The sequence below is a fragment of the Zeus faber genome (genome assembly GCF_960531495.2).
Source record: "Zeus faber genome assembly, chromosome: 16".
NCBI classification, from domain to species: Eukaryota; Metazoa; Chordata; class Actinopteri; order Zeiformes; family Zeidae; genus Zeus; species Zeus faber.
The window spans coordinates 22,889,447-22,916,698 of NC_137202.1; the positions used below are offsets into that span (position 1 = coordinate 22,889,447).

The 27,252-nt window shown below is 43.9% G+C and overlaps 1 protein-coding gene across 1 annotated transcript; it reads left to right on the plus strand.

Annotated features, from left to right (window-relative positions):
- Nucleotides 1–1,030: 1,030 nt before the first annotated feature.
- pibf1 (progesterone immunomodulatory binding factor 1) lies at nt 1,031–24,311 on the plus strand (the record flags this gene model as incomplete). Its single annotated transcript, XM_080016438.1, has 18 exons — nt 1,031–1,288; nt 1,514–1,614; nt 1,797–1,995; nt 2,179–2,298; nt 2,866–2,999; nt 3,107–3,215; nt 4,323–4,442; nt 4,558–4,619; nt 5,003–5,128; nt 6,442–6,540; nt 11,275–11,440; nt 13,314–13,464; nt 14,455–14,545; nt 14,683–14,785; nt 18,834–18,964; nt 20,572–20,656; nt 21,580–21,750; nt 23,231–24,311. 18 exons carry the CDS (start codon nt 1,031–1,033, stop codon nt 23,282–23,284), a joined length of 2,280 nt encoding a protein of 759 aa, XP_079872564.1. The 3' UTR covers nt 23,285–24,311.
- Nucleotides 24,312–27,252: the final 2,941 nt, after the last annotated feature.

The window sequence follows — 27,252 nt, forward strand, 5'->3', positions numbered from 1 at the left end:
TTCATAGGTGTGCGCAAAGCACATCCCCCTCCCCTCAGACTTTTAAAATACGTATTTTAAACCCTGCAGCCATTTTATTCATATTTTTTTTGGCCATGGATCCAAAACAGAAGAGGAAATCCAAATGGAATGTACAGTAAAATCATAACGGCTCCTTGCGGAGGGAGCGGTATTACACAAACGATAATACAAATATATTGTGTATTTGTATTTATATATATATATATATGTGTGTATATATATACACATATATACACACACACACACACACACACACACACACACACACACACACACACACACACACACACACACACACACACAATATTGGAATTACCGTAAAGAATTAATAAAAAAGAATAGACACATATAGTGGTCTATTCTTTATAGTATTTTATTTTTCTTCTGGTAATACCTTTTGTTTTCTGCTTGTATCTCTAGTCTTGTTTATTTGTTTTGTTTGTTTGTTTGTTTGTTTGTTTGTAACCGGACAGCCCGCCCATCTTTTCAAACCTATCCATCCGGTGTCGTGCCAAAAAGTGATCCTCCACCAAAAAGATTTTTTTTTTTGTGGAGCATTTTGTGGTTTGAGAAGCACAAAACCGCCTTTTATGAGTTGTACCGTCCCTCTAAGTGTATTCCAACAGGTAGGGAGGACTGGGTGGCCGATCACTGTTAAAACACAGCGCCCTGAGAGTGAAACCAAGCCGCTGTGAGGCGTCCACAAGCTTCCGCTGACAAAGTCGACGCGATCGTCGCTTTTTGGCGGACGGTCGCTTTTTGGCACAACACCGGTTCCGGTTCCGGTCGCCCAGTGACGCCACAGTGTTTACGCGCCGAGCCCCGCGACGGCGGAACGAGCGGTCGGTGCGCGGCGCAGCGCTCGGTTCCACCTGCCTCGCTTGCCGGACACGGCGGTTCGCCTTGCATGTCGACGGGTTCAACGCCGAGGCTCACCCGTTAACGGCTGTTTTGCCCCCGCTGCAACACTGCTTTTCGACCACTAGCGTCGAGCGCCGCAGACGGGACCATGCCTCAGAGGCAGCCGCCGAGGAAGCCCCGGGCGAACTTCTCCAGCTCCCTGGACTCCGAGGAGCTCAGCCTGGAGACCACGGTGCCCACCGAGGAGGTCGGTTCCTCGTCCGACGAGCCGGGGAGCGGCTCCCAGAAGGTGACCCGCCAGCAGATCGAGAGGAAGGAGCTGCTCAACAACCTGCAGCTCCTGAAGATCGAGCTGTCCCAGAAGAACCTGGTCATAGACAACATGAAGGTGGACTATAGGACCGAGGTATAGTCTGCGGGGAGGGACCGGTACCATGTGAGATGGGTTGCACTTCCCTGTATAATGGGAGCTTGGTTGCCAGTTCCTCTTGAACCGCCTTGAAGCCCCCCATGAGCGGTCTCCAACCCAACGTTGAGAGCCACCGGTTTCCCACACATTGACCCAAATAGATCAAACCATTCACGCATGTTGCATGTTTAAGGCATTCTCTGCCGGGTCTGTCGATTTCAGATCGATGAGTTGGAGGAGAGGCTCAACACTGCCCTGCATCAAAAACAGTTGCTGGGCCTGCGGTTGGAGAACCAGCTGAAACGCGCGCAGGACGAGGACAGGTGAGGGACGCAGGATCCATGCTATGTCTGCAGTCGTGCAGTATTTCAGATGTGCATTAAATGATCCCTCGAGAATTGGTAAAGATTAGGGGAGAGTAACGGCCTCTTCAAGTCGGGCCGCTGCCCCGCGTGACCTTGAAGCTGGATCTCAGAGATGATCCCGACTGTGGCTGGGCTTCCAGGGAGCAGCGGGCCCTGCGGAAGAAAGAGATGGAAGCCGTGCTGCTGAGGCAGCAACAGCTGGAGGGGACCAACTTCCAGCTGTGCCAGAAAGCCGGGGAGCTGCGGCGAGCCCTCCGGGAGCTGGACATCACCAGGGACAAGTACCAGGAGCTGCAACAAGTTCCCGAGGACAAGCTCTCCATCACTGAATACGTGGCAGTAAGTAGAGGAACCGATGGAGGCAATTTGGCTTTTATGCATTTACTATTTATCCAAATTATTTCCTGCCATAACCCTGTGGGCGGGTGAAGTGTCTTTCGCATAGCTCTTTGTTGATCCCAGCTTAAAATTGGGATTGAAAGAATGGCTCTAACTGCGTGTATCTATGTGTGTGTTGCTAAGATACGGTTCTATGAAGAAGTTACTCCTCTTCGGTCCCAGCTGACGGAGCTCAATGCCAAGAGAAGTAGCCTCACTGAGGAGCTGGAGACACACCGGACCCAGAATAAGGCCCTGATGGAGGTCATACACACACACACGCACGCACGCACACATACACACACACACACGCACGCGCACACACAGGGATTAAAGGCAACTGTCTGGGGCCCCTAAGGATCTTAAAATCTCACCACGAGGCACTGCAATATTTGAGATGGCTTTGTCTCACAAAATATTACAGATTACGTTGATATTGTACTATAATTTACCATAAACATCATGAATATGTGAGCAGCTATTGTGAAACGTATCCTTAAAATATCCATACAGTTACCATTCTAATAAATCCTGTCTAGCTGCAACCAGGCTGTTAAGATAATTTATACAATATCTCTCCAAACCATCTTGCGAAATATTGTTGGAAAAAGACAGTTACCGGTCATATCTGTGTTTTTCTTCAAAAGAGGGTAACATTTCAGCTCTGTGAGATATTTGACCAGCTTTAAACTGTGCGTGGGTGCGTGCGTATGTGTGCGTGTGTGTGTGCGTGTGTGTGCGTGTGTGTGCGTGTGTGTGCGTGTGTGTGCGTGTGTGTGTGTGTGTGTGTGTGTGTGTGTGTGTGTGTGTGTGTGTGTGTGTGCGCTGCAGAGCTATGAGGAGGAGCGGAGGGTGCGTACGGAGCTGGAGCTGAGGAGCCAGAGGTTGACTCTCGAACTCGCTGACACCAAACAGCTGATCCAGGCGGGAGATTTCCGACGAGACAACTACCCTACCCTCAAACGGTGAGCGTGTTTTTTTTATTTTTTTTACGGAATTTGAATTCCGTTTGAGCAGCGTGAGGCACGTTTTGGCTTTGGTTATTTCTCATACCGCCCGTGTGCACGTCCAGGGAGCGTGACAGCTTGGAGACGGAGACCAAGGAACTGCGCCGGCGACTGGAGAGCCTGGACTTCAATCACACGTCACACGCCAGAGAGAGGGACGGTCTCACAAAAGAGGTAAAGCCCAGGGATTCTTCGGCATGCTGACCTCTCAAATGTTCTGATAATCCCTGTCTTTGTTTAATATTAACTCACAGCTTTATGATTCCCATCGCCCTCTGTGACATAGATTATGCCAGGGAAATGTACATTTAATATTAATAAAACGATCAATAATTTGTCTTGTGTGAAGTCCTTGAAAATGAAAAGAAATTGTGTTTAAAAAAAAAAAATAGAAATAAAATAAAAATACTTGAATGTCCTTCAATTTCATTTCTTAATGCCAGAAAGAACTCTGCACTATACTGTATATGTTCTGTAAGACCCATAATAACACAAGGATGCCAATGCAAAATATTCCTTTGTCTACGTTTTATTCTACCCAATAACATTTTAAGACATAGCTTTCACGAATGGTTTCCCTTTGTTTTCGTGTCGCCACAAAAGGAAATAATTACGTTTAAGAAGTGAAAATGTCAGGAAAATAGCATTTCAAATAGCTGCAGGACAACAATAGACAACTCACAGACATAATGTATGACGATAACATAACACAATCCAATATAAATACTAAATGACAAAGAACCACTATAAATCACAGCCAAAACAAAACTGAAAGTTTCTTCCGTTGCATTATGGAAAATCCACAACGGGACACCCCGGGGCACTACGAGACTAAACACCACAGTGAGCAACCTTTGTATGAACTTTACCCATGGCAGGTGCGAGTTGCCAGGTCCACGTTTTTCCCACTTTTTAATATTTCATTTAACCTAATTTAATATTAACTTACATTATTAACAACATTAATTATTTTCCCCTTTTAATGAATGTTGAAATTCTCTTTTGTAAAACCATTATGCCCTTAAAAAGAAAAACCTGCTTAATATGAAAACAGTAAGTCACCGCCAAGAAATGAACAGTAGTTCTGCTCCTTTCAAAATAAAATTTCTACATACCTATAAGTGAAAATCAAAATAACAATAGCTATGTAGCCCCCTCTCCCAATTTCCCCATACCGGGCCCAAACTGTCTAAAAAATATGTGTACTGGGCCACAGTAATAAAAAGGTTGAGGAACTCTGGTTGAAAACGTGTGAAGTGCAGTTCTCATGTTGTCCTGTAGGTGGTGACGTTGCAGCAGTCAGTCACCCTGCTGAAGAAGGACAAGGAGTACCTGCACAAGCAGAATGTGGAGCTCAGCGTTCGTAGTGAGCATGATAAAGACCGTCTGGAAAGGCTGCAGGTCCATGCAATTTACAAAGCTCAACCCCCCCCCCACACACACACACACACACACACACAACCCAAATGGCTGCCATCGACGTGCCTTCACTTTCATGTCGGTATGCTTGTTTCAGATACAACTAGAAGACACCAAGAAGGCCCGGGAGGAGGCCTACGAAAAATACGTGGCTTCCAGGTCAGCGTTAAGGCCTTGCAAACATAGGGCTGAGTACTGAATTTCACATTGACCAAAATGCTGCGGCATTCCATATGGAATAAAAGGGATTTCCAAGTCATTAATTTCTTGAGTGTCACCGAGACAATACCGAGCCCTTGTCGGCAAATCCTTTATTCAAAATCTTTATTTTAATCTTTTTCTTTTTAATAGAACACCTATATAACTGCAGCAGTGTCAAAGCATAATATATATGTAACGCATGATATAAGGTTTCATGGAGAAATCAATAAACTGTGTCATAACCGATTATTTAAGGGAAAGAAAAACAAAATGATTCTAACCACGATATACAGCTTTATCCATTTGTTCCTATTTTTGCGTTGCACTCTCCGGACGCACAGGGACCACTACAAGATGGAGTACGAAAACAAGCTGCGAGAAGAGCTGGAGAACATCAGGCTGAAGACCAGTCAGGAGATAGACAACCTGCAGCGCGCCTCCAGGGAGATGTACGAGAGGGAGAACAGGTACACACGAAGATTTCCCAAACGCCACAGCGCTCGGATCAGGGTGCGAAGTAGCTGTTGATAGAGATGGATGGATGGATATAAGTAGATAGGTACTTTAATCATCCCCGGAGGGTATCAGCAACGTAGGTAAAATACTAATAAAGCCATATTATAAAAATATGGCAATATACAATAAAACCAACAGTTAACTGTATTAAATAAAGAAAATCTGCCAATAGACACTAAACCTAATGAGGAATAACAGAAAATCAATCAAAAATAAGAAAGTCACGTCCAAAAATGAAATATAGGGTCCTATAAATAATAGTGAAGCAGAGAGATGAACTTGAGATAGAAATGGCAATGTACAATAAACCGGACGTTAAATATAAGCCTCAAACTGGAAATAAAATGTTGGCAATAAGCCTAGTCATAGTTGGCCAAATTTGGCAAATCATAGACACAAGCAGGCATTATGTTAGTGAATTCCATTGTTTACGACCTTTTCTAAATGTAATTTAGTTCTCTGGCCTCTTACAAAAGATCTTACCAAAACTACATGATTTTATGCTGTGCAGGTAGCTTATAACAAAAATAGGCACATCTTACAAACCTCATATCTTCAAAAACCAAACATAATATAAGTCCTTATGTCAAAATGCCAAATGCCAAAATCGTCAAGGTTATTCATAGCAGACGGTGGATGCTAGAGCGGTGGTATAAAAAAAACAACTTTTTTTTGATAAAAATCACATGCAAACTTACATCATTTAAAATCTTAAATATTTAGTCGAGTGGAATCAGCGCTCGCATTCATTTGTGGCTTTTATTGCCTATTCACACAGGCTAACAAGGGCAGAAAGGTGCACCACTGATGATAAATAATAATGAAAATAAATAATGACTGATGAATAATTACAATTTCACTAATCCTTATGATTAAAACTTTTATCCTATTCGATTTAGAAATTTTAAATAATCATATTTCATGAAATTGAATCAGTCACGTAAAATGAGTGCTTGTAATTAGTGCTTTATTGAAGGCATACATTAAACAAAAACATTTTCTCACATCCCCTTGCACTTCCACCACGGCCCACTCGGGGGCCGACACGCTCCACAGTACCAATACCACTGTGGTTGAAGGTCTGTTTATTTTTGCTGTTGCTTTACTGCTGCTGCAAGAGAAGTGTTTGGAGTCTTTGTTTTGTTTTTTTTTATATCATCAACAATGAGGTACAGTTGTGTGTGTGTGTGTGTGTGTGTGTGTGTGTGTGTGTGTGTGTGTGTGTGTGTGTGTGTGTGCGTGTGTGTGTGCGTGTGCGTGTCAGGAACCTGCGTGAGGCCAGAGACAACGCGGTGCTGGAAAAGGAGCGGGCAGCGGTGGCCGAGAGAGACGCTCAGTCCAGATACGACCAACTGTTGGAACAGTGAGTTTCTCAGCTTGCGCTAAGAAAAATGCAATAAAGATATACGTGCATTATAATCATGTATGTTATATAGTAAATAATGCACAGTAATAATACATAGTAACTAGCACTGATGAGTACTGGTAACAAAGTAGGGTTGGGTCGCTTCTATTTTAATATCGTCCAATTGCGGAAACTCGAGATCGCCGATAGGCAATCGGATTGCCGGGGGGGGGGTCGCAGTAGAAGGGGCTTGGGGGGGCTAGTCACAGCACGCCACTGAAATGCAGTGTTTCCCACACATAGACTTTACTTGGGCAGGTCGGCCAGGTATATTAACAGCCGCCAAAGACCCATTTTAGCATTATTATTATTTATTTATTTATTTTTATTTTATTTACATAACCGTAAAGGTGGTTTCTTTTGAATTACATTTGTCTTTTAACATGGGATTAACAGTAAGCAGCAGTGCAAGCGTAACCAAAAGAGAGTAATTCAATGTTATATTTTGTATTGATAGTCTTTTCATTTTATTCCAAGGTCACTTAGACTTTTCTTGATTGATTGATAGATAGATAGATAGATAGTACTTGATTCATCCCTCAGGAGTAATTAGGGCATTTTAGCTGTCCAGTGGGGAATGTGAATTAAGTGCAGGAAATGAAGGATATATTCACTAAGTTAACAAAATATATACATGCTGAATAAAAATAAGTAACGTACACCTCAGTAAATATACAGTGTGGATTTACAATGAAATAAAGAGGGTCTGAGAGTCGCATTACAAAATGTCAATAATATGTCTGAGAAAACGGGAGAACTTGTTTTTTCAGAACAGCAGCGAGGACTTTGCTCAGATGGACATTTACCATATTCCTAAATGAGGGTTAAAAAATGTCCTTTATGTGGTGCTTCACAAAGTGCAGGGAAAAAAAAAACAAAACACACGATTCGCTTACATAAAAATAGATTTATTGAGAGTGAATATGGTGACATCCAATGTTTACGTGAGTAACGTCATTATTTTGAAATGTTGTGATTTATGTACTGACTTTTAAGCCCGGTTCCTATAAAAAGAAAAAACTCGACAGACGTCACGTACGCTAATTGCATTCTCCATAGGAATGAACGGACTTGGGGTTTGCGGTTTCAGGTGTGAATCGGACTTTAACGCAAAGGCTTTCATACCGGAGCGACCCCTGGTGAGCTCGACGGCGCGAACAGTTAATGTCGGTGTCTTGCGAGAGAAACGGGCTCATCAAAAAGGATAAACAATGCGCTGTAGCCTACAAGCAAAAACCAGCCTCTCTCTCTCCTCGGAGCAGATGTCTGGCTGTCCAACCTGTATACCAGGAATTCCTGGTGGCTCTGCCTCGGGGTCGCCATTAAACTGTCCGGCCAGCTCGGCTACTTTTCTTTTCACCGGAGGGCTTAGTGGGCCGGAGCTCACCGTGCGTCTGTCCCTATCTAGCCCAAGCTACGTTCACTGCGGGTATTACTGCTCAGCCCTCAATCAATGAATACAAACAGCAAAATGATCAGGATCTTCACCAGGTTCTTGAAGTTCTTGAATTAAGTACCGGGATGCCTTGAGAAGTGCTTGAAAAGTCATTAAAAGAAAAAGCGATCATTGAAAACCTGTGTTAGTCCCCCTGGTTTTGTTATTCAAAGTTATGTCAGGGAAATGTAAATTTAATCCAGCATGGCTTGAAAAAGAAAAATAATAGTAGATGACAATGAGATTAATAAGAGACATTTATATGATATAAATAGATATACCAATATAAATGATAGACAATGAGACGAAGATGGTATTGATTTAATTAGTAACGATCACATTGAAAATTGATTTTATTTCTTTTGCGTCCTTGAAAATTAAAATAGTGCTTAAAAAAAGTACTTGAAAATTTCATTTTGTAATGCCAGAATGAACCCTGAATTATGGATGACATTTGTTTTTGCAAGGTGAAAACAAGGGACATCATATCAGGCAAAAGAAAGAATGGTGAAACAATATCCCTCCAAACACAAATTATGTATACAATATATTTATAATGATTATTATCATTCAGACTAATGATTATTCACCATTCAATGAATTAATATAATATAAACATTAATGTTTATATACTTGTATTTGTTCAATTCAACTTTTAAAACACTTTAACATTTACCTTTAAATGTAAATTCGATTTAATTTTTTAATGCAATAATGGAACTTGTATCATTAGGTAGTATCTGCCTTCAGAACAGAGCTTAATGTCATTGCAAACCGATGGACACTGAGTACAGTTGTTTACTTGGAAGTAAGCGTATGCATGTGTGTGAGTAAGTGAAATCCTGTAATCGTTGCGAGTCGGGGGCTGGGTGGGGCTTGGGCGGCTGCGGTTTACTCGCAGTCACCAACACTCCCATGAGCGCTGTGCTGTGTCATAGGAATCAAAGGGCCACTCGGGGGTCAGAGGTCGCAGAGGGTCGAGGGGTCAGTTTACGATGGGCTGAAGCCTCTGCGCTGGCTGGCCAGCCCACCTCCACGCAGGGAACAGATACTTGCGAAATACGGTGAAAATCTAGGAATTAAGAATGTTCAAAAGAATCTTGGAGGTCCACAAAATTTCAATTCAAATGATGGAATAACATTTCGATGATGAGTTCAAAATCTTTTCTTTTTTTTTTTTTTTTTTTTTTTCTCCCCCATTGTTGCAGAACAGTCATTTCTGCTTTTACCTCCTGCTCAGTGGATGCCGTGCCATTTTTAGAGAAGTGTCAATAACGTTATTAGTGAAATCCGGTAATTTATTCCCTCCCAATACAACAGTCATGTATAACTCATGTTACAGTGAAACTGTAATTTCTGTTTTTCTCAGTGTATTTTAAGGTCAGGCCATCAAGAAATCTGGTTAAAATAAATAAATAAATAAAAATAATATAATAAAAATAAATCTAAATCCTGTGTTGGATTTGAATAATTTTGCAATCATTTAAGATTGTTATGTTAAAGTTTGCTAGCGGCATGGCAGTCTGCCTTGAGAGCTGTAATATGGCAGAATGTAATGTAGCACGCAAGTTAAAATGTATGCATTCATTATGTATTTATTTAAGGCTAAGTTTAGAGTTATTCGATTCAACTAATTCTCATTGCACAGAGTACATGTACTGAGGCAACAAAATGCATTTCTCTGCATTTTACCCTCCTAGTAACTGACGTATCTAGGAGCAGTGGGCTGCCATAGAGCGACGCCCGGGGAGCAGTTAGGGGGTTAAGTGTCTCGCTAAAGGACACATCAGCACACTACCAGGAGGATCCAGGGATCGAACAGGCAATCTTCCGATTTCGCGACGACCCGCTCTGCCTCCTGAGCCACTGCCCCCTGTGGAAAGGCTTGGGTTTGCAAATGATGTTGCCTGAGTTGAAATGCTGTGAAACATGGTAAACCACCACAGCTGTCTTTACGGTGAGCGTGACGCACTCGCTGCGTTTCTGCCTGATTGTGGGGGAGGCCGTTTCTATGGAGTAACATGCACATTCAAAAACACACGAAGGCACACGCTGACAAACGGCAGCGGCGGCGGCAGCGGAGTTGCTGCCACCGTGGTTTGTAGACGTGACTTTAAATGCCGGCCATTCCTCCTGCTCCAAACCACCAGCTGTTGGTCTGTCACTGATCACATTCCCTCTCCGCGCCACATCGCAGGCCAGCAACGACAGATGCTCGCTAAGAGCCTTTAACCCCTCACCCCCGTTGCATGCCTCTATTTTCGGGGCAAAGAATGAAACGGACATGCCAAACCCCAATCTCTGGCATCCTTTTTCGGAATGTTGGCAAACCACTACGTAAAGTGCCATCCTGACATGAAACTCTTCTCGATGACTCCTCTGCGACAATTACCATTAGAACATTTTTAAAAAATCACATAAAATCACACGGCGGCTTTAGGGAATAAGGGTTCAAAATAGTCCTCCAATTTGTACTGTATGTATGATGAAATCCTTTAAGGTCAGCTGCAATAGTTATTAATACTGTCCAACTGCTGCTTTGGCCCAATTAAGTGTGTGTGTGTGTGTGTGTGTGCGTGTGTGCGTGTGTGCGTGTGTGCGTGTGTGCGTGTGTGTGTGTGTGTGTGTGTGTGTGTGTGTGTGTGTGTGTGTGTGTGTGTGTGTGTGCGCGCGCGCTTGCCAGGCATGGGGTTGTGCTCTGAATTGCCACAGCATGTTCAGCGACAATACATTATGAAATATTTCTATATTTTAACCCCAACCCCCCCCCTCAGCTGGAGGGGAGGGCGGGTCGAATGTTTTTTATTTATGAAAACAATTTCTTGAGTTATACACCCACTTGGACTCCCTGTTCAAGGTTTGATGGTTGAACTCTTCGTCGGAATTATGTGGAACACCGTACTATTGATTGCGCAAGCAAAGGCACACAGAATTGCACAAGAGTTCTGTAATAAAAGCCTTTTATGGCGGAAGCAAGCCCTAAAGCAATAAACCGCCACACAGTGCTCGAGTTGACCTGTCATCAAAAGCTTTCTCAATCAAATTTTGAAATTGATGTGATGTGATGTTCTTTTATTTATTTATTTATTTATTTGTTTATTTGATTTCCTCTGCCGTCTTTCAAATCCCCGAAACCTAATAGCGCCAAATAGAGCTTAGCGGCGTCCGATTGAAGAATATGAAAGGTGCCTCACGTTTGAGCTTTCACACATTGCCCCTGTCGTAAATGACATTTTTTGGCTTTGTGCGTCTTCCAGGCATCGTCAGCTCCAGCTCGGCACGGACAGCCGGGCGGCGGAGCTGTGCAACCGGGCCAAGCTGCACTCCTACGAGGCGGAGCGCGCTCAGTTGGTCCAGGAGGAGACGGCCAAGGCCTTGGCCCAGTGCCAGGTGGAGTGCGAGAAGCAGCGGAAGAAACTGGAGGTATTACGGCCTCGAGTGTCACCGTAGATGCAGATGCAGATGTAGGTTTTAAAATCCCCGTGGCAGAGTCCAGACGAGGATTTCTCTATTAAGTGTCTCGGGTAACTGGGTAGCCACTGCGTGACGTCGGGCGATCAGATGGATTCATCGGCCCGGTCTGATTTGACGCTAATCAGTGGAGTTACCTGCCATTTGCATTGCTGCCCAACGATGCAAATATATGAAAACGAAGGTCACGACCTCTTGAGGGTCGGGCAGCATATTAAAGCAACATCCCCGGCTTCCCCCGGTCGGCCGCAGCGCGGTTGTTATTCCGCGAAGGCCCCGCTAATTGAAAGGCGTCGGTGGACAGCATAGTAAACGGCGGCGTCCAAGGATTGATATTCAGTGCGATCGCCAAGCGTCTGGCGCAATGTGATTCATGAATAACTTTTAAAATGCCGATGTTTTTTAACCATCAAAATGCAATCGTGATTTCAGTAGGGACACAACCAGAGTTGGGAGTGTGGTTTAGCCATCAAAAAGGACTAGTTTCGCTCACCCATGGCACGATCAATCTCGCCATTGTAGTTTCCTCCCTAAAATAAGATCTCAGATAGATTGATGGATCGATACTTCAAGAGGGAAATTGTAGTGTCGGGCTGTCGGCAACGGCTTACGTCAAAAAATAGGCGAAAATAACAAAGCAATGGAATAAAACATATAAAGTGAAGATAGAATGTGGAAATATTCAATGAAATCTGTACCTAATGATAAACAACATAATATAAAGTGAAAAATAACCGGAGAACAATAAAAAATAAGTGACCCAAAAATACAATTTACCAGAGAAATTTGGTCGTATACAAGAAGAAGAAAAGAAGAAACAGTCTTTATTTATCACGCAACACACCACACTACAACACATGCTTGCACACACACACACACACACATGCACATGCTTTGATGGTGGCCGGTGAAATGGCTCCTCTGCTTTTGACCCATCCTGGCTTGTCCTTCCTCTGGGGGCACAGCCAGGAGCAGTGGGCAGCATTCGTGGACGCGCCCGGGGACCAGGTGATAAGTGTCCATCGCTGGTCAGACGATGATGTAACAATAACTAATGAAACCAGAAGGCTGAAACTAAGATGAGAAATAAGTAAGTTTCTATTGAGATATTGAATGAATTCAAGCACGTTTGAGCACATTATCAAGCACATCAAATATTAGATAAAAAAAAAAAAAAAAAAGAATAACCAGTAATTTGAGTAAATAATACTGATATAAATTGGTTATAGAATTCTAATTACAGAGTAAAATAATATACAATCTTCAAGTTAAATCTCTTGATACCCGTGAGAATAAAGAGTAACTTAATAAATCAATAAATGAAGTTCTTGGTAAGTAATGCTTAGGTTTTTCCATTAATGGTAATGACTTTAATAAATTTGACTTGATTTAAAAGGTAATTTCTATCTACTCCATTTCTCAGGTATATTGCAATACGATTTCACAGCTTTTTAATTGACCCGCTATTTTTCAGCATAAAAAATTAACACTGATTGTTTTAAGTAGAGGGCAGTTATTGTTTTTAAGAGACTTGGTAACGGTCGCTAGGCAACGACAGCCGACAAGCAAAACAACAGCTGATAAGAGCTAGCTCAGCGGTAGGAAATGTGTTTTATTTTTATTTTTTGATGTTCCGGTACGCCAGAATTTTTATTGTGATGTTTATTTGTTCATGCTATTTCATGTTTATTTGTTCATGTAATTCATCTTTTAATTAACAACGTCAGGACTTTTATAACAAACACATGGATGGAAACCGACCAGGGACCTTTTTATTTATTTTGTATTAATTTTACTTTTTTGTTTTTATCCTCCCGCCCGCCAGGTCCTGACCCAGGAGTTCTACGGGCTGCAGGCGTCCTCGGAGAAGCGCGTGGCTGAACTGGAGACCCAGAATGCCGAGCGGGCGGCCAGGCTGGAGGCTTACGAGCGGCTGGAGCAGGAGCTGGACGACGTCACCGTGCAAGCGGCCGAGAGTGAGGAACCGACAGGGCCCTGAAACTATACGCGCGGCATGGAGATGTCATAAGATAGAGGGGGAAGTCACCGGTTTCAGTAGGGGGTTTTTTCCCCCACCGATTGATCAGCCTTTAAATGGCTCACACCAACTGTGGCATAGAAGCTAAAAATATACACCCCTGAAAACATAACAAACCGGTACTGGCTCGTGGACAACCGTAGAGGAAATATATAATATATAATATGTCATTAAGAGGTGATTATTTGTGTGGGGGGGAAAAGTAATAACAGTATATAACATAACAGTAATTGCATTGTGTGTCCACATTGTCCACTAATTGTGTGTGTGTGTGTGTGTGTGTGTGTGTGTGTGTGTGTGTGTGTGTGTGTGTGTGTGTGTGTGTGTGTGTGTGTGTGTGTGTGTCTCCCCCTTTTTTGTATCTTTTGGCTATTTGTGTATTTTTTGCAGTTTTTATGAAATAACATTTTTGCTTCACTTTTTATTGCATTTTATTGTATTATTCACTTTTCCCCCGGGCTGCTAAGCTTTCTTTAAATGCCAATGGTCTGTCGTAACGCACCTGTAAGTGTTTTAATGATGTTATTGGTACTAGTAACTACTTGGTTATTTCATGGTAATGGATACAGGTAGATACAGTACTTGGCTTGGTGGTGCTTCAGTAACTACAGATAATTGCCTTTTCATGTCAATAATTACCACATAATTACCTAGTAATTACTCGTTTTTTTGGATATTAAAATCTTGATAAAAATTTAAAAACAAAAATGACCCGAAAGGCTGGCAAAACGAGGACAAAAGCAAGTTAAGGACAAGCACGCCAATAAAACAAATAGAAAAACAACCTTTGACCCCTGTTACTTGTTCCTGTCGAAGGCTTTGCTGATGAGGGCGATGGAGTACGGTCAGTCCGGCTGATGACAACTATACCGACCGTACAGAAAGTATTTGCCTCATGAAACCCTGATGTTTGTATTTGCGTTGCCAGTCGAGAACGAGGAGGAGGCCGAGAGAGTCCTGTTCTCTTACGGCTACGGAGCAAACGTCCCCACGACGGCCAAGAGGAGACTGAAGCAGAGGTAGGGCACAGATGGACACGCTTGTTGAACTGATGTGGTTGTTTGTTGTTTGTTTGCGCAATCTATTCATTCATTTTTCTTTTAATGCCAAGGATTTTTGTTTTGTTTTATTTTCCTAATGCGCCCCCCCCCCCCAGCGTTCACCTTGCGCGCCGGGTTCTGCAGCTGGAGAAGCAGAACACGGCGCTGAGGAGGGAGCTGGAAAGACACAGCACGCAGACCGGGCAGATATCCGAGGAGGTAGGCACCGACATGAATGCACTCTCATGCCAAAAGATGGGATCCAAAATCTCAATGTCAGCCCCACCCCTGCGCCCTCAATCTTGACACAGAAGGAACAGCGGCATTAAAACCACTGACAGTTGAAGTGGATAACCTTGATCATCTCGTTCCAATGGCTCCTGTCAAGAGGTGGGATATATTAGGCAGCAAGTGAACAGTCAGTTCTTGAAGTCGATGTGTTGGAAGCAGGAGAAATGTGGTGGCTGGACGACTGGGTCAGAGCATCTCCAAAACAACAGATCTTGTGGGGTGTTCCCTATACAGTGGTTAGTAGCTACCAAAGGTGGTCCAAGGAAGGACAACCGGTGAACTGGTAACAGGGTCATGGGGCCCAAGGCTCATTGATGCGAGTGGGAAGTGAAGTGTAGCCCGTCTGGTCCGATCCCACAGAAGAGCTACTGTAGCACCACTCAGTGAAAAAAGTTAATACTGCTATGATAGAAAGGTGTCAGAACACACAGTGCGTCACAGCTTGCTGCGTATGGGGCTGTGGAGCCGCAGACCGGTCAGAGTGTCCGTGCTGACCCCTGTCCAACACATAGCACCTACAGTGGATACGTGAGCGTCAGAACTGCACCATGGAGCAATGGAAGAAGGTGGCCTGGTCTGATGAATCACGTTTTCTTCTACATCGTGGAATCGTAGAATCGGAATCGGACCGTGTGGGATGTGCTGGAACAACAAGCCTGACCCATGGGGGCCCCACCTCACAACTTCCAGGACTTAAAGGATCTGCCGCTAACGTCTTGGTGCCAGATACCACAGGACACCTTCAGGGGTCTTGTGCAGTCCATGCCTCCACGGGTCAGGGCTGTTGTAGCGACACGAGGGGGAGCTAAACAATATTAGAGGTGGACGTAGCAAAAATGGACCAAAAATGTAATGGAAGAAATGTTGTCATGATGAAATGAAAGATGCGTTATGCAGTTTCTTAATGTAACCCTTCTTTGCTTATAGCTCCTCTAAATGTCCTTCCTCATTAGCCCCTTTGTTTGCTAATTCCTTGCACTTCCTTTATGCATTCACCTGAAATCCCACCTTGTTCCACTTCTCAGGGTTTAGTCGACACGTGGAACCACAGTGAGTAAGGGTCTGCTACATTTATTTGGACCCTTTTAGCCCACAGAAGCATTCACTCACATCTATGGAGAAGTGTGTTTCAGGCTTGGCTGCCATACCGCCGTGTACGTTTATACCAAGAAATATGTAAGTGCAAAAGCAAAGATGAAGCCATGAGGTTAGAAATTATTTCTAACCTCATGGCTTTATCTTTTGCCTCTCATCTCTGTCTTCCTCGTCTTTCTGGATGCAAAAGCCTTCATCACGTATTTAAAGTCAAGCTGTTCGGCCAGTTAACACTCAAAGTCAAGTATTGCCGGGTTACTGAGCCTCTCCCGACTCACTGTGGAGCCCGAGCAATTCTTTATTCTTTTCAGTTTACTTTAGGATCTCTCTCCTCTCGGTGCAGTTACTGATAAAGTGCAAAATATCCTCGGTGCAATGCAAATGTCACCATAAATCCTCTTAAGCCTCATGTCGTAAATCCTGTTGAGCAAGACCGTGGGTGTTGATGATCCTGTGAACGTGGCACTTTATATATTTTCTAAAAAACATGTTTTCTGACTTGTTAACAGTTTTTAGGTGTTTTATTAGGCGGGACGGGGCACGTTCCTCCGTGCGCCCGTGTAGCCTCCACCCCCGTCTCGTCGAAACTTCAGCCCTAGAAATAATTAAAAAATAATCCGACACACAAAATAAGAGAAATACATGTTAGGTGTGCCTAACGTGTATTTGTGGTATCAGGGAATGCTTCAGATTCTGCCACCTCCAGTAGCAGTGTTGTGTCGTTTTCGCACCAAAATTAGCAGGTTGACCCGGGTTTTGTCAACCTGCTAAAAATGGGCGCTTGACACCTTTCCCATTGCCAAGAGAAATTATGTTTTTTCCTGGTACGTCACGTCTCGATGTCACAAACACAAAAGAGAAAGCGCGGAACACAGTGCAGTGACTCAATACATTCCCTTAACAACAGCCGGTCTCTTCTCACTTTCTCACGCCCATTTGGCGCTTGAGAGTATGACATATAGTCCGAGAAAGGCTTGAATCTTTAGCTGACATAGCCTTTAAAGAAGTAGTGCTGTCGACACCTGCTAGTGCTCTATCAATATTCTCTCTCTCGACATCGATAATCTTTTCGTGACATTTTCCTAGATCGCGGTAGCTCCCGTGGCCGGTGACACTCTCTCAGCCAAATCATTATCAACGCTCTCCACAGAAGTTGCCGTGGGTTCAAATCATGGCGTCGGGGTTAGATGCAGAACATCCTCGCTATTATCGACGTCATCCTCTTTCTCACAGGTTGTTGGTGGCTCCTTCACTGATGCTAGCTACCTCTTGGCTAGTAAAATTAGCTGTAACGTTAGCCTCCTGGCTATCATTCGCCCCTTCAGCCGGGTTGGGAGCAGCTTTCTGAGCTGACTGAAAAAAAAAGTTGCTTTAGTATTTGGGTCTTAGTATTTGGCCTTCGCCAGCTCCCTCTTTTTCTTCCCCTTTCTTTTCTGGCATCCCGATTTATGTGCAGGTCCTGGCTTAGCAAGGAAATTCACTCCGACATCAGCCAGTAGTTTGGATGTACTTTTGATGTTTTGACGTTGCGTAATAATAAAATGACTCATAGCATTTTCAGGAGAGTGGGGTTCCATTATGAAACAGGCTACATTTTACATAAGCAACGGTAAATAAAATGTTTATTCTTGTTTTAATAAGTAATGGTGAGTATTTTGGTTCAAAATAAAATTTCGTTATCATTGCTTATATTTAGTTGCAGGTCTTCTGCAGTGAGGCAAATTGTCTTTGTTTCATGACGGCGTCTTTTTTATTTTATTTTATTTATTTTATAAGTCTGAAATAAATCTGTGTTAAAAATGGATTTAAGTGACACCTCAGTGGTATCTCGACCAATAGTGTTAGAGCAGCTAGCAGAGCAGCGACGGTGGGTGTGGACCGCTAAAAAACAATAAGTCAGCCATTCAACTGTCTGCCAGTTTTGATTGTCTCTTGACTGAAAGGCCATATGACTCAGTGCATGAAAGGAATTGTGTAAATAATGGGCTGAGCTATTTCGCAGGAAAAAATAAAGCGTTTTTACCACCCACATAGCGTCTGATGAAACATTTTACCTGCCTCCCCACCCAGTTTACTCACATACTCGACCGGACGGCTGTTACATGTTTTTACGCCAAAACCCTTGTATAGCTGCTCCATTGTGCATCTATGCATTATTCTGCATCAGGCTTAGAATACCAATGCAAATTGTGAAATACCAACATTGTGTGTATAAAACTAAGCAAAAGACAGATCTGTATATGTTGTCACAAGGCAGTGGATATAAAAGTTAGCGGGTGGTTAGCGCTATGGGGGGGAAGCTGTAGGAGCTACAGAGTCGGAGCACTGTGGAATACAATATAATTATGCAAACATAAATAAATATGCAGATGAATAAATACAATGCGGATATGTAATTGAACCCTCTGCGGTACGGTGTTGCCTCAAGCCAACGTGACCAAAGAAAATACCACCTTCATACGTGAGTCAACGCCTCATCAAGAGGTAAGGACCTGAGGAATGTACAAATTGGACACTCGTTTTATCCGCGGTGTGATCCGCGTGCATTGGTTAGTAATGGGATCTCGCCGGTTCATGACAACAGTGTTAGGCAGCTGTACAAGTATTACATTCTGTGAGCAGCAGAGCTGGAGTGACTGGCCGCGCTACTTTCGTAAACAGCGAACTGAACTATAAATACCCAGCAATTCAATTCAAGTCCTGTTCAAATACCCCCCCCCCCCCCACCAAGCGAGACAAATGGTCCAATGTGAGCCGGGGATCATCTGCTTCCGGGGGCTGGCAGCGGCGACGAATCGAGAACACGGGTCCGGACCCTGTGCCGGGGGTACTGCCGTTGGCGTGACCGCTGTGTCTCTGTCCGTTTTGATCCCACCCCCAGTTGTCGGCAGCCAACCATCTGCTACAGCAGACCCAGCAGCCCTACAGCTACCTGATCGAGACGGTGCGGCAGAAAGATGCGCAAATTGGCTCCCTGAAGGAGTGCGTGGCCTCGCTGGAGGACGACGTCAGGTACACGCACGCGCACACACACACACACACACACACACACACACACCAATCGGAACCATAATCGTCCCACGAAATGAACGGGATTGCCCAAACCCCTACCCAGCTTTGTCAGGTCTCTGTCTTTAATATCGCCCCATATTACAGAGTACACATTCTTCGTACGCCCACACTCCAGCGGCCCGCATCCCCCCCTCTATCCCTCACTTTCCCTCACCCTGAGGAACTTTCAAATGGAGCAGCCGAACAGGTTCCGTCTTGCGTCGCACCTCGGCTGATAGTTTGCCCAGAGCGAGCGGGGACGGTCAGAGGGCGCTGAGAAATGTCAAGTCCCTTTTAAAAATGCTTCTTAAACGGAGATTTATGAGGCCTCCTCTCGTCTCTGCGCTGCGTAGTAACCGTGTTGTAAATTTAAGAGGCTTCACTGGTCCCGCCCAAAACTCCGCTGAAACACCCCACACATTCAGACAGTAAAGTAAACCTTTTTGTCCCTCACTCCCCCCCCTCCCAAAGAGTTGAATAACAATCATCCACTCGTAGATGGATTTAACAACAATATTTTTAGGCCTTAAGGATGTGGACACACGGGCGCCACACCCGTATGTGCCCCTTGAACGTTTGACTTCAAAGCCGTGGGCATTGACCGGGAGCCGGTCCCCCTCTTCGCTGCTGTGAGGGCAGAGGGGGCGATCTTAGGCCCGAGTGCAGCCGCTCGCTCAAAGAGAAAACCCGGTTTGTGAAGCTCGCTTCCGGAGGCGCTTTTGGAACCTCGGGGGCCGAGCTTTACGGGCGAAACGTGTCAGCGCTCTGCTCCTGTTCTGTGAGGCCGCGGCCTGCCCCCGTCGTGGTCGAGCTGTCGTTGTTCCGTGGCTGCACGCTTGATTTTATGCACCTGTTCGTCATGGGTGTGGCCGAAATAGCCAAACCCATTAATTAGAAGGGGTGTCACATACTTTTGGCTCTGTAGTGTACACTTGTATAGTCCTGAATAGAGCCACTACATTTATTACATAATCAGCCTGTTGCAATTATTTGAGCAGATCCAATTCCACAATAGTTTTTCCATTCTAATTTATTGCAAATTTTAAACCAATGTAAGAAATTGGTGAGTTTCTATAAGTTGGGTTCAGCCACATTGACTGTCCGCCGGAATTTTTATGTTCCGATCTTCAATGCCAATGAACGGTTCCTCAGTAATGGATAGGTTAGATTGTTATTTATTATTAGATTATAGTATTGTTTTATTTCACGACTGTATTAAAGTGGTATGAAATGTACAGAAAGGCGTGACGGCCCCGGTCCTGAGCCGCCCTGGTCAGTTCTTGCACGCTGTTTGCCCAAGAAGGCCTGCAAACCGGTTTGTAAGACAGTTAATTTACAAACTCGTGACACGGTTTCTTGACACGTTTACTTTCACAGTTTATATCCCCCGCTCCAGTAAAGTGGAAGACCATTGACCGATTTATTGGTGCCTCAGTTGATTGATTGCCACCGCACTAATCCCCACCTCCATGTGAAATCAACAGCAAAGTCTATTTATCCTGACGCGTGTGCGTGTGCGTGTGCGTGCGTGCGTGTGTGTGTGTGTGTGTGTGTGTGTGTTTGCGCAGTGGTTTGAAGAAAGAACGGGCGGCCCTGCAGCAGGTGAAAAACAACATGGCTGCCGATCTGGAGAGACTCCTAACCCACAGAGAGGTACCCAATACGATGACTCGACGGGGGCCCGCCAGTTAGAATTCTAACCCCCTAGTCGCGTCCAGCAACTCGCTTAAATATCGCTCCGAGCAACAGATGATATGAAATTTGGTCGTCGTCCTCGCGTCTTGCTTCCTATTTCAAGTCTGGGCTGCACCCCCCCCCCCGCGCGCAGTCTGCTCATTCCTCTGTGACTTTGTCCGCTTTTGAAACTGCGTTTGACGTTCTCCTTCGCTAGAATTCGCGCAAAAAGAAAAGGGGCCGTTTCATCCTCGCGGGCCGAGCTGTCATGCGTAAGAACGAGCCGGCCACCGGCGGGTAACGGCTGAGGACCGTGTGTGTGTGTGTGTGTGTGTGTGTGTGTGTGTGTGTGTGTGTGTGTGTGTGTGTGTGTGTGTGTGTGTGTGTGTGTGTGTGTGTGTGTGTGTGTGTGTGTGTGTGTGTGTGTGTGCGCGCGCGCGCGGAGCCACAACGTTTGCCGTGCGAGTTATGCGCCCTGTCGTACACAGCTGCTCTGCAGCCGAGCTGTTTGGGATGCCTGGTGAGAGTGTGTGAGAATAAGAGACATGCCACAGCTCATGTCCTCAGGGTTGATAAATAGAATCAAATGGATCCCTGCAAGGATTTTTTTTGTTTGTTTTTTGTTTACGCCAGGTAAAGATATATAAACATCAACATCAACAGCATATTGGACAAATTCAACTGTCGGTCTTCGCCCATCGGTCCCGGACACACGTATTGCTACGGAACAGCAGGATGTACAGAACATTTATAGTCAAAAATTTAAATACAAGCGTGATTTAAAAGCAGACGGCAGCGAACGAATCAGAAGGAACAGAGTGTCTTTTTTTTTTTAAGAACCACCCACCCACCCCCACACAAACACACACATCTTTTTTCCAATCCCCCTTGGTTTGTTTTAGGAGCTTGCGATGATGAAGCAGGTTCTGATCAGCATGCAGTCTGGGCGGGACGGGGCGGTGACCCCTCTGCAGCCGGACACTGCGGGGAGCGGGACGAGTCGACTGAAGCGACCCGGTCGAACCGCGAAGGGGGAGTTGGAGTCGCCAGATCAGCCGAAGCCCATGGCATTTGTAAGTCTCTCGATAAGGTGGTGCAGGGCGGTGTCGTCAAGTTCCTGCACCGCCGCCGTTCTTCCAAATCACTCTGTGTCAAATACAGAACCTAAAGCGAAGACAGCGTTTGGTTGATTGATGACCTGTCGGTCGTGACGTTTTATCGCTTGCTACAGAATTTTAAAGTGGTAATCCGTAAGTTTATTTCATAAAAAATAATAAAAATCCCAATTATGGTCAAGTTGGGGTCAGAAAACGGTCTATTCAGAAGAAAGAACAGCAGAAATGATCCACACCACCTCACGCGAAACAACGGACCAATCGATCTCAGAATCAGAATCAGAAATACTTAAATAATCTCAGGGGGAAATTACTTAAATCTGAAGATCTGAAGACTTGCGAGAAAATAATGACATTGTCTTCGAGGCAAGAGGAGTAAACGCAGATACTGGAAAACCATTGCGGTTTCGAATGGGATTCTGGGACACGGACATTTTTATGGATTAATACCACTTTAAGTGAAGAACAACTGTACAAACCAGAGTTTCCGTGGGGAAAAAAATTGGTGCTGCTCCACTTGTCCGAGAAGATTTCAATTTCCCGGACAAATTCCAAGGGATTACGGTCAAATATTATGTGTTTATTGAGCTAAAAAACAATTGATGAGCAGTCTCTATAGAAAAAGACATTTTCAAAATAAAATGAGTCCCGTCAGTAAATGCCATTTTAAAAATAAATGAATATAAATGACGAGTATTACGACTCTAAATCAAATAATTTCCATTCGTGAACAATAAGTAACAAGTGCAGCCGCTTTGATTAATGTTTCACTAAAATCAAATTTTAGTGACGTCTTCGTCAGGACCTCCCCTAGACATATTTTACACTATGAATATTTACCGTCTGCTTTGGGTCGGAACTTAATTATCCAAAGAAAACGCCAAACTACACTTTCTGCTTCTCCTCTGAGTTCTCGACGCCGCGTCTCAGCGTCTGCTGTGTTTACAAGCACAAGCTGTCCACGAGGGAGGGGGCGGGGCTTCGTTCTGTATCGACAAGCGTGATTGGTCAGAGGCGAAGCTCTCAAGGTCAGCTTTAGATCGCCCAAACTGATTGGCTCTTTTGTTGCAGCTTGCCGAGCTCGGAAATGAACGGATCTGCTTTTATTTTATTATTATTATTATTTTTTTTTTTCCTCTCTCGAAATGATCCACCCAACACTAATTGAAATCGTGCTGGGAGGGAATTGCTCTCACCGGACATTATGACCTGAGAGATTTAAATATGTCGGACTTCAACAGGATTTCCCGCTCAACAGCCGGCGGTTTCCGGATGACGGAAACGCTGGTACGAACCTAATGATCGGGTCTTCATCAGGATAGTTTAAACGGACTCGTTCTCAATTACTTTTCTTCCGGGGTGTTGACGGTGATTGATCTGAGTGGTGTGAAAAGATAATAACCACTGCTCTTCCCGCTCGTTTTTCTGCCTATTTCAGACCAAGAAGGAGGCCCCTGATTGGTGTAGAAAGCAGAAACTCCAGCCCAGATGAACGCAGTCACGTGTTTCCTTTTCGTGTCACATTTCTATTTATTTTTCTATGAAATATTGTCAGGGATCCTGTGCGCAGGAGTGTTGACGGCTGAAGTCCCAGATCGACCCCCGGAAGTACACCAGGCGGGTTGGCGCAGCGTACGGGGGCGGCGCAGCGCGTGGTTTCCCCACCGGCTCTGCCGGTTACGTGGTGACGCGTCCCGGACGGATCGATGTTGTCGTAGAGAGACGAGTATTGGAAACAACAGCGGCTTAAATCTTTAATTTTTTATTTTTTTACAGTTTGATAAAAAATGTTTTACGTGTGAGGTACCACCAATGCTTACATTAGTTATTGTGTGAAAAATATAAAACCATCTTTGTCCTTTTCTGCTTAACACTTGTTTAAAAAATGACATTGCAACGTTTCGGTCTTGTTTGGACTGTCTCACAATAATGTCCTATGATTCAATTCTGCAGACACTTTAAGTTAAACATTGTCTTGCAGTTATGCAGTTAAAAGTCATTACATTTTTTTTTAGTTTTTATTAATGAATTGGTCAGTGGGATATGTTTGTACTGTGTAGCGTTACTCCTGCGTAGTTCATGCAGTATGTGTTGCGTTTTTCCTTATTAAAACGGGTCTTGATCATTAAGCACATCCGACAGCAGCTCAAGGCTAGCGTACCTGTCAACCCTCCCGTTGTCCCCAGGATTTTCCACTATTTTACCCTTCTTCCCCACTGTGCTCCCGTTTAAATGTTTTCCCGTAAATCTCTCGTCTTTTTTACCTTTCGGGGTGGGGGGGTTTCTGTGGATCAGAGTGATCTCTGCTGCGCGTCCCCTTTCTCCAAACAAAAACCAATAAAGACTGGGTGTTTTTATTGTAGATGTGTTTATTTTCTTCTGTTTCCTAATTAAATTAAACAAAAAAAAAAAAGGCTGTCTACGTAGTTTCATCCCGTGCTTCTTTGAAAAAAGGATGCCGTTGATGCATGCGGTTGGAAAAAAAATAAAATAAAAAAAGGGCACGTGGTGACCTTGGTAACCACCGTTACCGTACAGAAGCTTTTGTTGTCCTTGTCGTCTTTGAGGGCACTGCTGTACTTTCTGTGCCTCTTTAAAAAGGATCAAAGCTGCTTACATGAAATCTGCATTCCAATGCGCGAGTTAAAGATTCACATGCCCCGGCTGGCACCTGTTTATTCTGACTTACCGTTTTGTTTCCTCTTCTCATTCCAAGTTAACCAAGTAGCTCAGGGCGGTTTTTCGGTAAAGGCTTTGCCGGCTCACTCAACGAAACTCTCTCAAGCCGCTGGTTTTAGTCAAGACTGCCTTGGCATCATGTTTAGAAATACTGGGCATACCTCGTGTTTTTATTGGTGTCATTGAAGTCAGGCTTTTTTTACTTTTTAAGGTGTTACCATACCAGTCATTTCTTTAGAAGGGAAAGTGACCTGTGATACATTCAAAAATAAACTCCAATACAAGTCATATGCACAGCTTGCTGAGCTAAATGCTTCTATTATATGCTGTTATCAAATATCAGAGTCAGACTGTATTGGCCAGGTATGCTTACACATGCAATTGCAATTTCTTTTTTTTTTGTGTAGTAAATAGTAAAAGAAAAGGTCATCAAAGTTTAAGAAAAAAAATACACCAAGTCAGTTCTATAATTTACCCTATCTGTAATAACAAACAGATGTGATAAGATAGTGATTTATAACCTGAATGGAGTACAGCGATAAGAGAATAAACAATAAATGAACCGATATACCTACCATTACAATAAGTAGTACACATTCAAAAAAGAATTTGCAACTACATGGAAACTAGAGTAGAAATATAACAATGAGCAATGTTTATTAATCATATGGTAATTAGGGTAATAATTGGAATCTTGGGTCATTTGTAGCCCCAAGATAAAATTGTTCAATTAATATACCCACGCGCAGATATGTTGATGGACATCTTGCATAACAAAACAATATTGTACATTTTAAAAACACTTGATTATTATGATGATTATTAATACTCATCATAATGATAATGTTTGTGTGCGTTTTCGTGACGCCACAGTCAACGGGTTGCGTGTGAACGTGTGCCATTGAGGAGCGAGGCTCCGGCGCGGAGAGGGACGCTGCTTATTATGGGATCGCATTGGGAGCGTTGCAGGGCGGTGGCCGCTTGAATGAACGACCGGAGCCTCTCAAGAAGCGACGCGACGACCCGCGGAGGATCCGTTCTTTGTGAACCTTTCCAAATGACCCGCTCGTCGGGAGCCTCTCCCGCAAAAGAAAGGTTCCGTCGTTCGTTCCATCCATCGCTCGGGGGGCACCTGGCGGACATGCGGCCGCGCCCCCCTTGCGCAAGTCTCAACTCTTTATTTTTCCCGCACCTCTTGGGTCGAGTCCCAAAAAAAGTCGAATAAGGTCGAGTCAGTTTTTGTGTCCGCAGTATCCAGTCTTAACAAATGGAAAAGACAAGGTGTTAGTTAGTACATGTGTAATGATGATATTATTGGCCAATCTGTCCTACACGCTCGACAAGTATGACAATGAATTGAATTTGTATTATAAAATTGATATACAGTGAAATAAACGTAATCATCGCAAAAACAAACAGCTCTATAAAAGCTTTTTAATCTCTTAATTTCTTCTCAATCAAAAAAGGGGTTCCCCTCCTCTCCCCATCACTTTAAAACAGTGAAATACTGACAGAGAGACTAAACATCAAACCTTATCACGTTCGGCCCCGTGCGTCTGTCTCTCTGTCCGTCCGTGGAATATCTTACAAAGTTATGAATATTTTGCACAAATTTATTTGATTTGAACCGAAAGTGATGACTCTTGGCACAGTTGTGGCCGCCATGATGATGTGATTTGTGTGTGTGTGTGTGTGTGTGTGTGTACGCTGGCATACTGGCTAACTTTGCACTGACACTTGATGGAATGGAATGTGAACACTGACAGCGGTGAATATTCTGATATGTAATATTTAATATTGGGGCTGTTGTATCCTAAGACGATAAAAAAAAAAAAGTATCGTCTATTTATATTTTTAGAGCCCGACTGATACCAGATTTTTGGGACCGCTGCCGATCCCGATTTTGGAGAGTCCTAGCCCACCGCTTACAGATGTTTTGACCGTTATATTGTCGAAAAATGCAACATTATTAAATTCATGTGAAAGACATCTTATTAAAGTTTCTATATTTGATAACATTTAGCTTATAACCAAACAAATAAATAAAAATAAACACCCAAAGAACTTTTTGATAGATAAAAAAAATGTAAAAGATGATATAAAGAATATTTTTTTCCGAGTTTCCCATGAAAAGCAGCAGTGCTTACTGCTTGGAAAGTCGCGCACCTGTCTAAACGTGAGTGCAAACAAAAACATGGATGGATTTATAATAAATACTTCTGCGCTTATTTTGGTGAGTAACTTGAAAGTTGTGTAAAACAGACAAGTACAGAGTAAATAATAAATGTTTTTTAGTTTATTATACTAAAAATCGAGACACATCGGCTGCATAACTGACCGATATCGGTCGGACTTTTATACAGTTTCTACCACTATGTCACAAATCGGTGGCAGAACTGCTTCATGGCAATATGTGACATCATTTGTCGCCGCGCTTTATGTTATCTGCACGTGGGAGTTAATGTCAACAAACATGGCACTTCTCGGACCAATCGCGGCGCACGGAGCTTCACATGGAAGAGAGAAAAAGAGCACTGTCTCTTGTTTACAACCTCCAACCTTCTGAACACCAACTTGTGTCTGAGAAGGAAATCTCGAAACAACGGCAGCGTTCATGGATTACGACAACATCCGTCTGTCTGCTACAACGTGAGGTGAGGGGGACAAGCGAGCCCAAACAAAGTGCCTTTCTGTTTTCCCGTCGCGTTTTAGTTCAAGGCGTCAGTGAACGAAAGTGAACACAAACCAGTCGTCGGAGTCACCACGTCTCAGGCCAAGTCA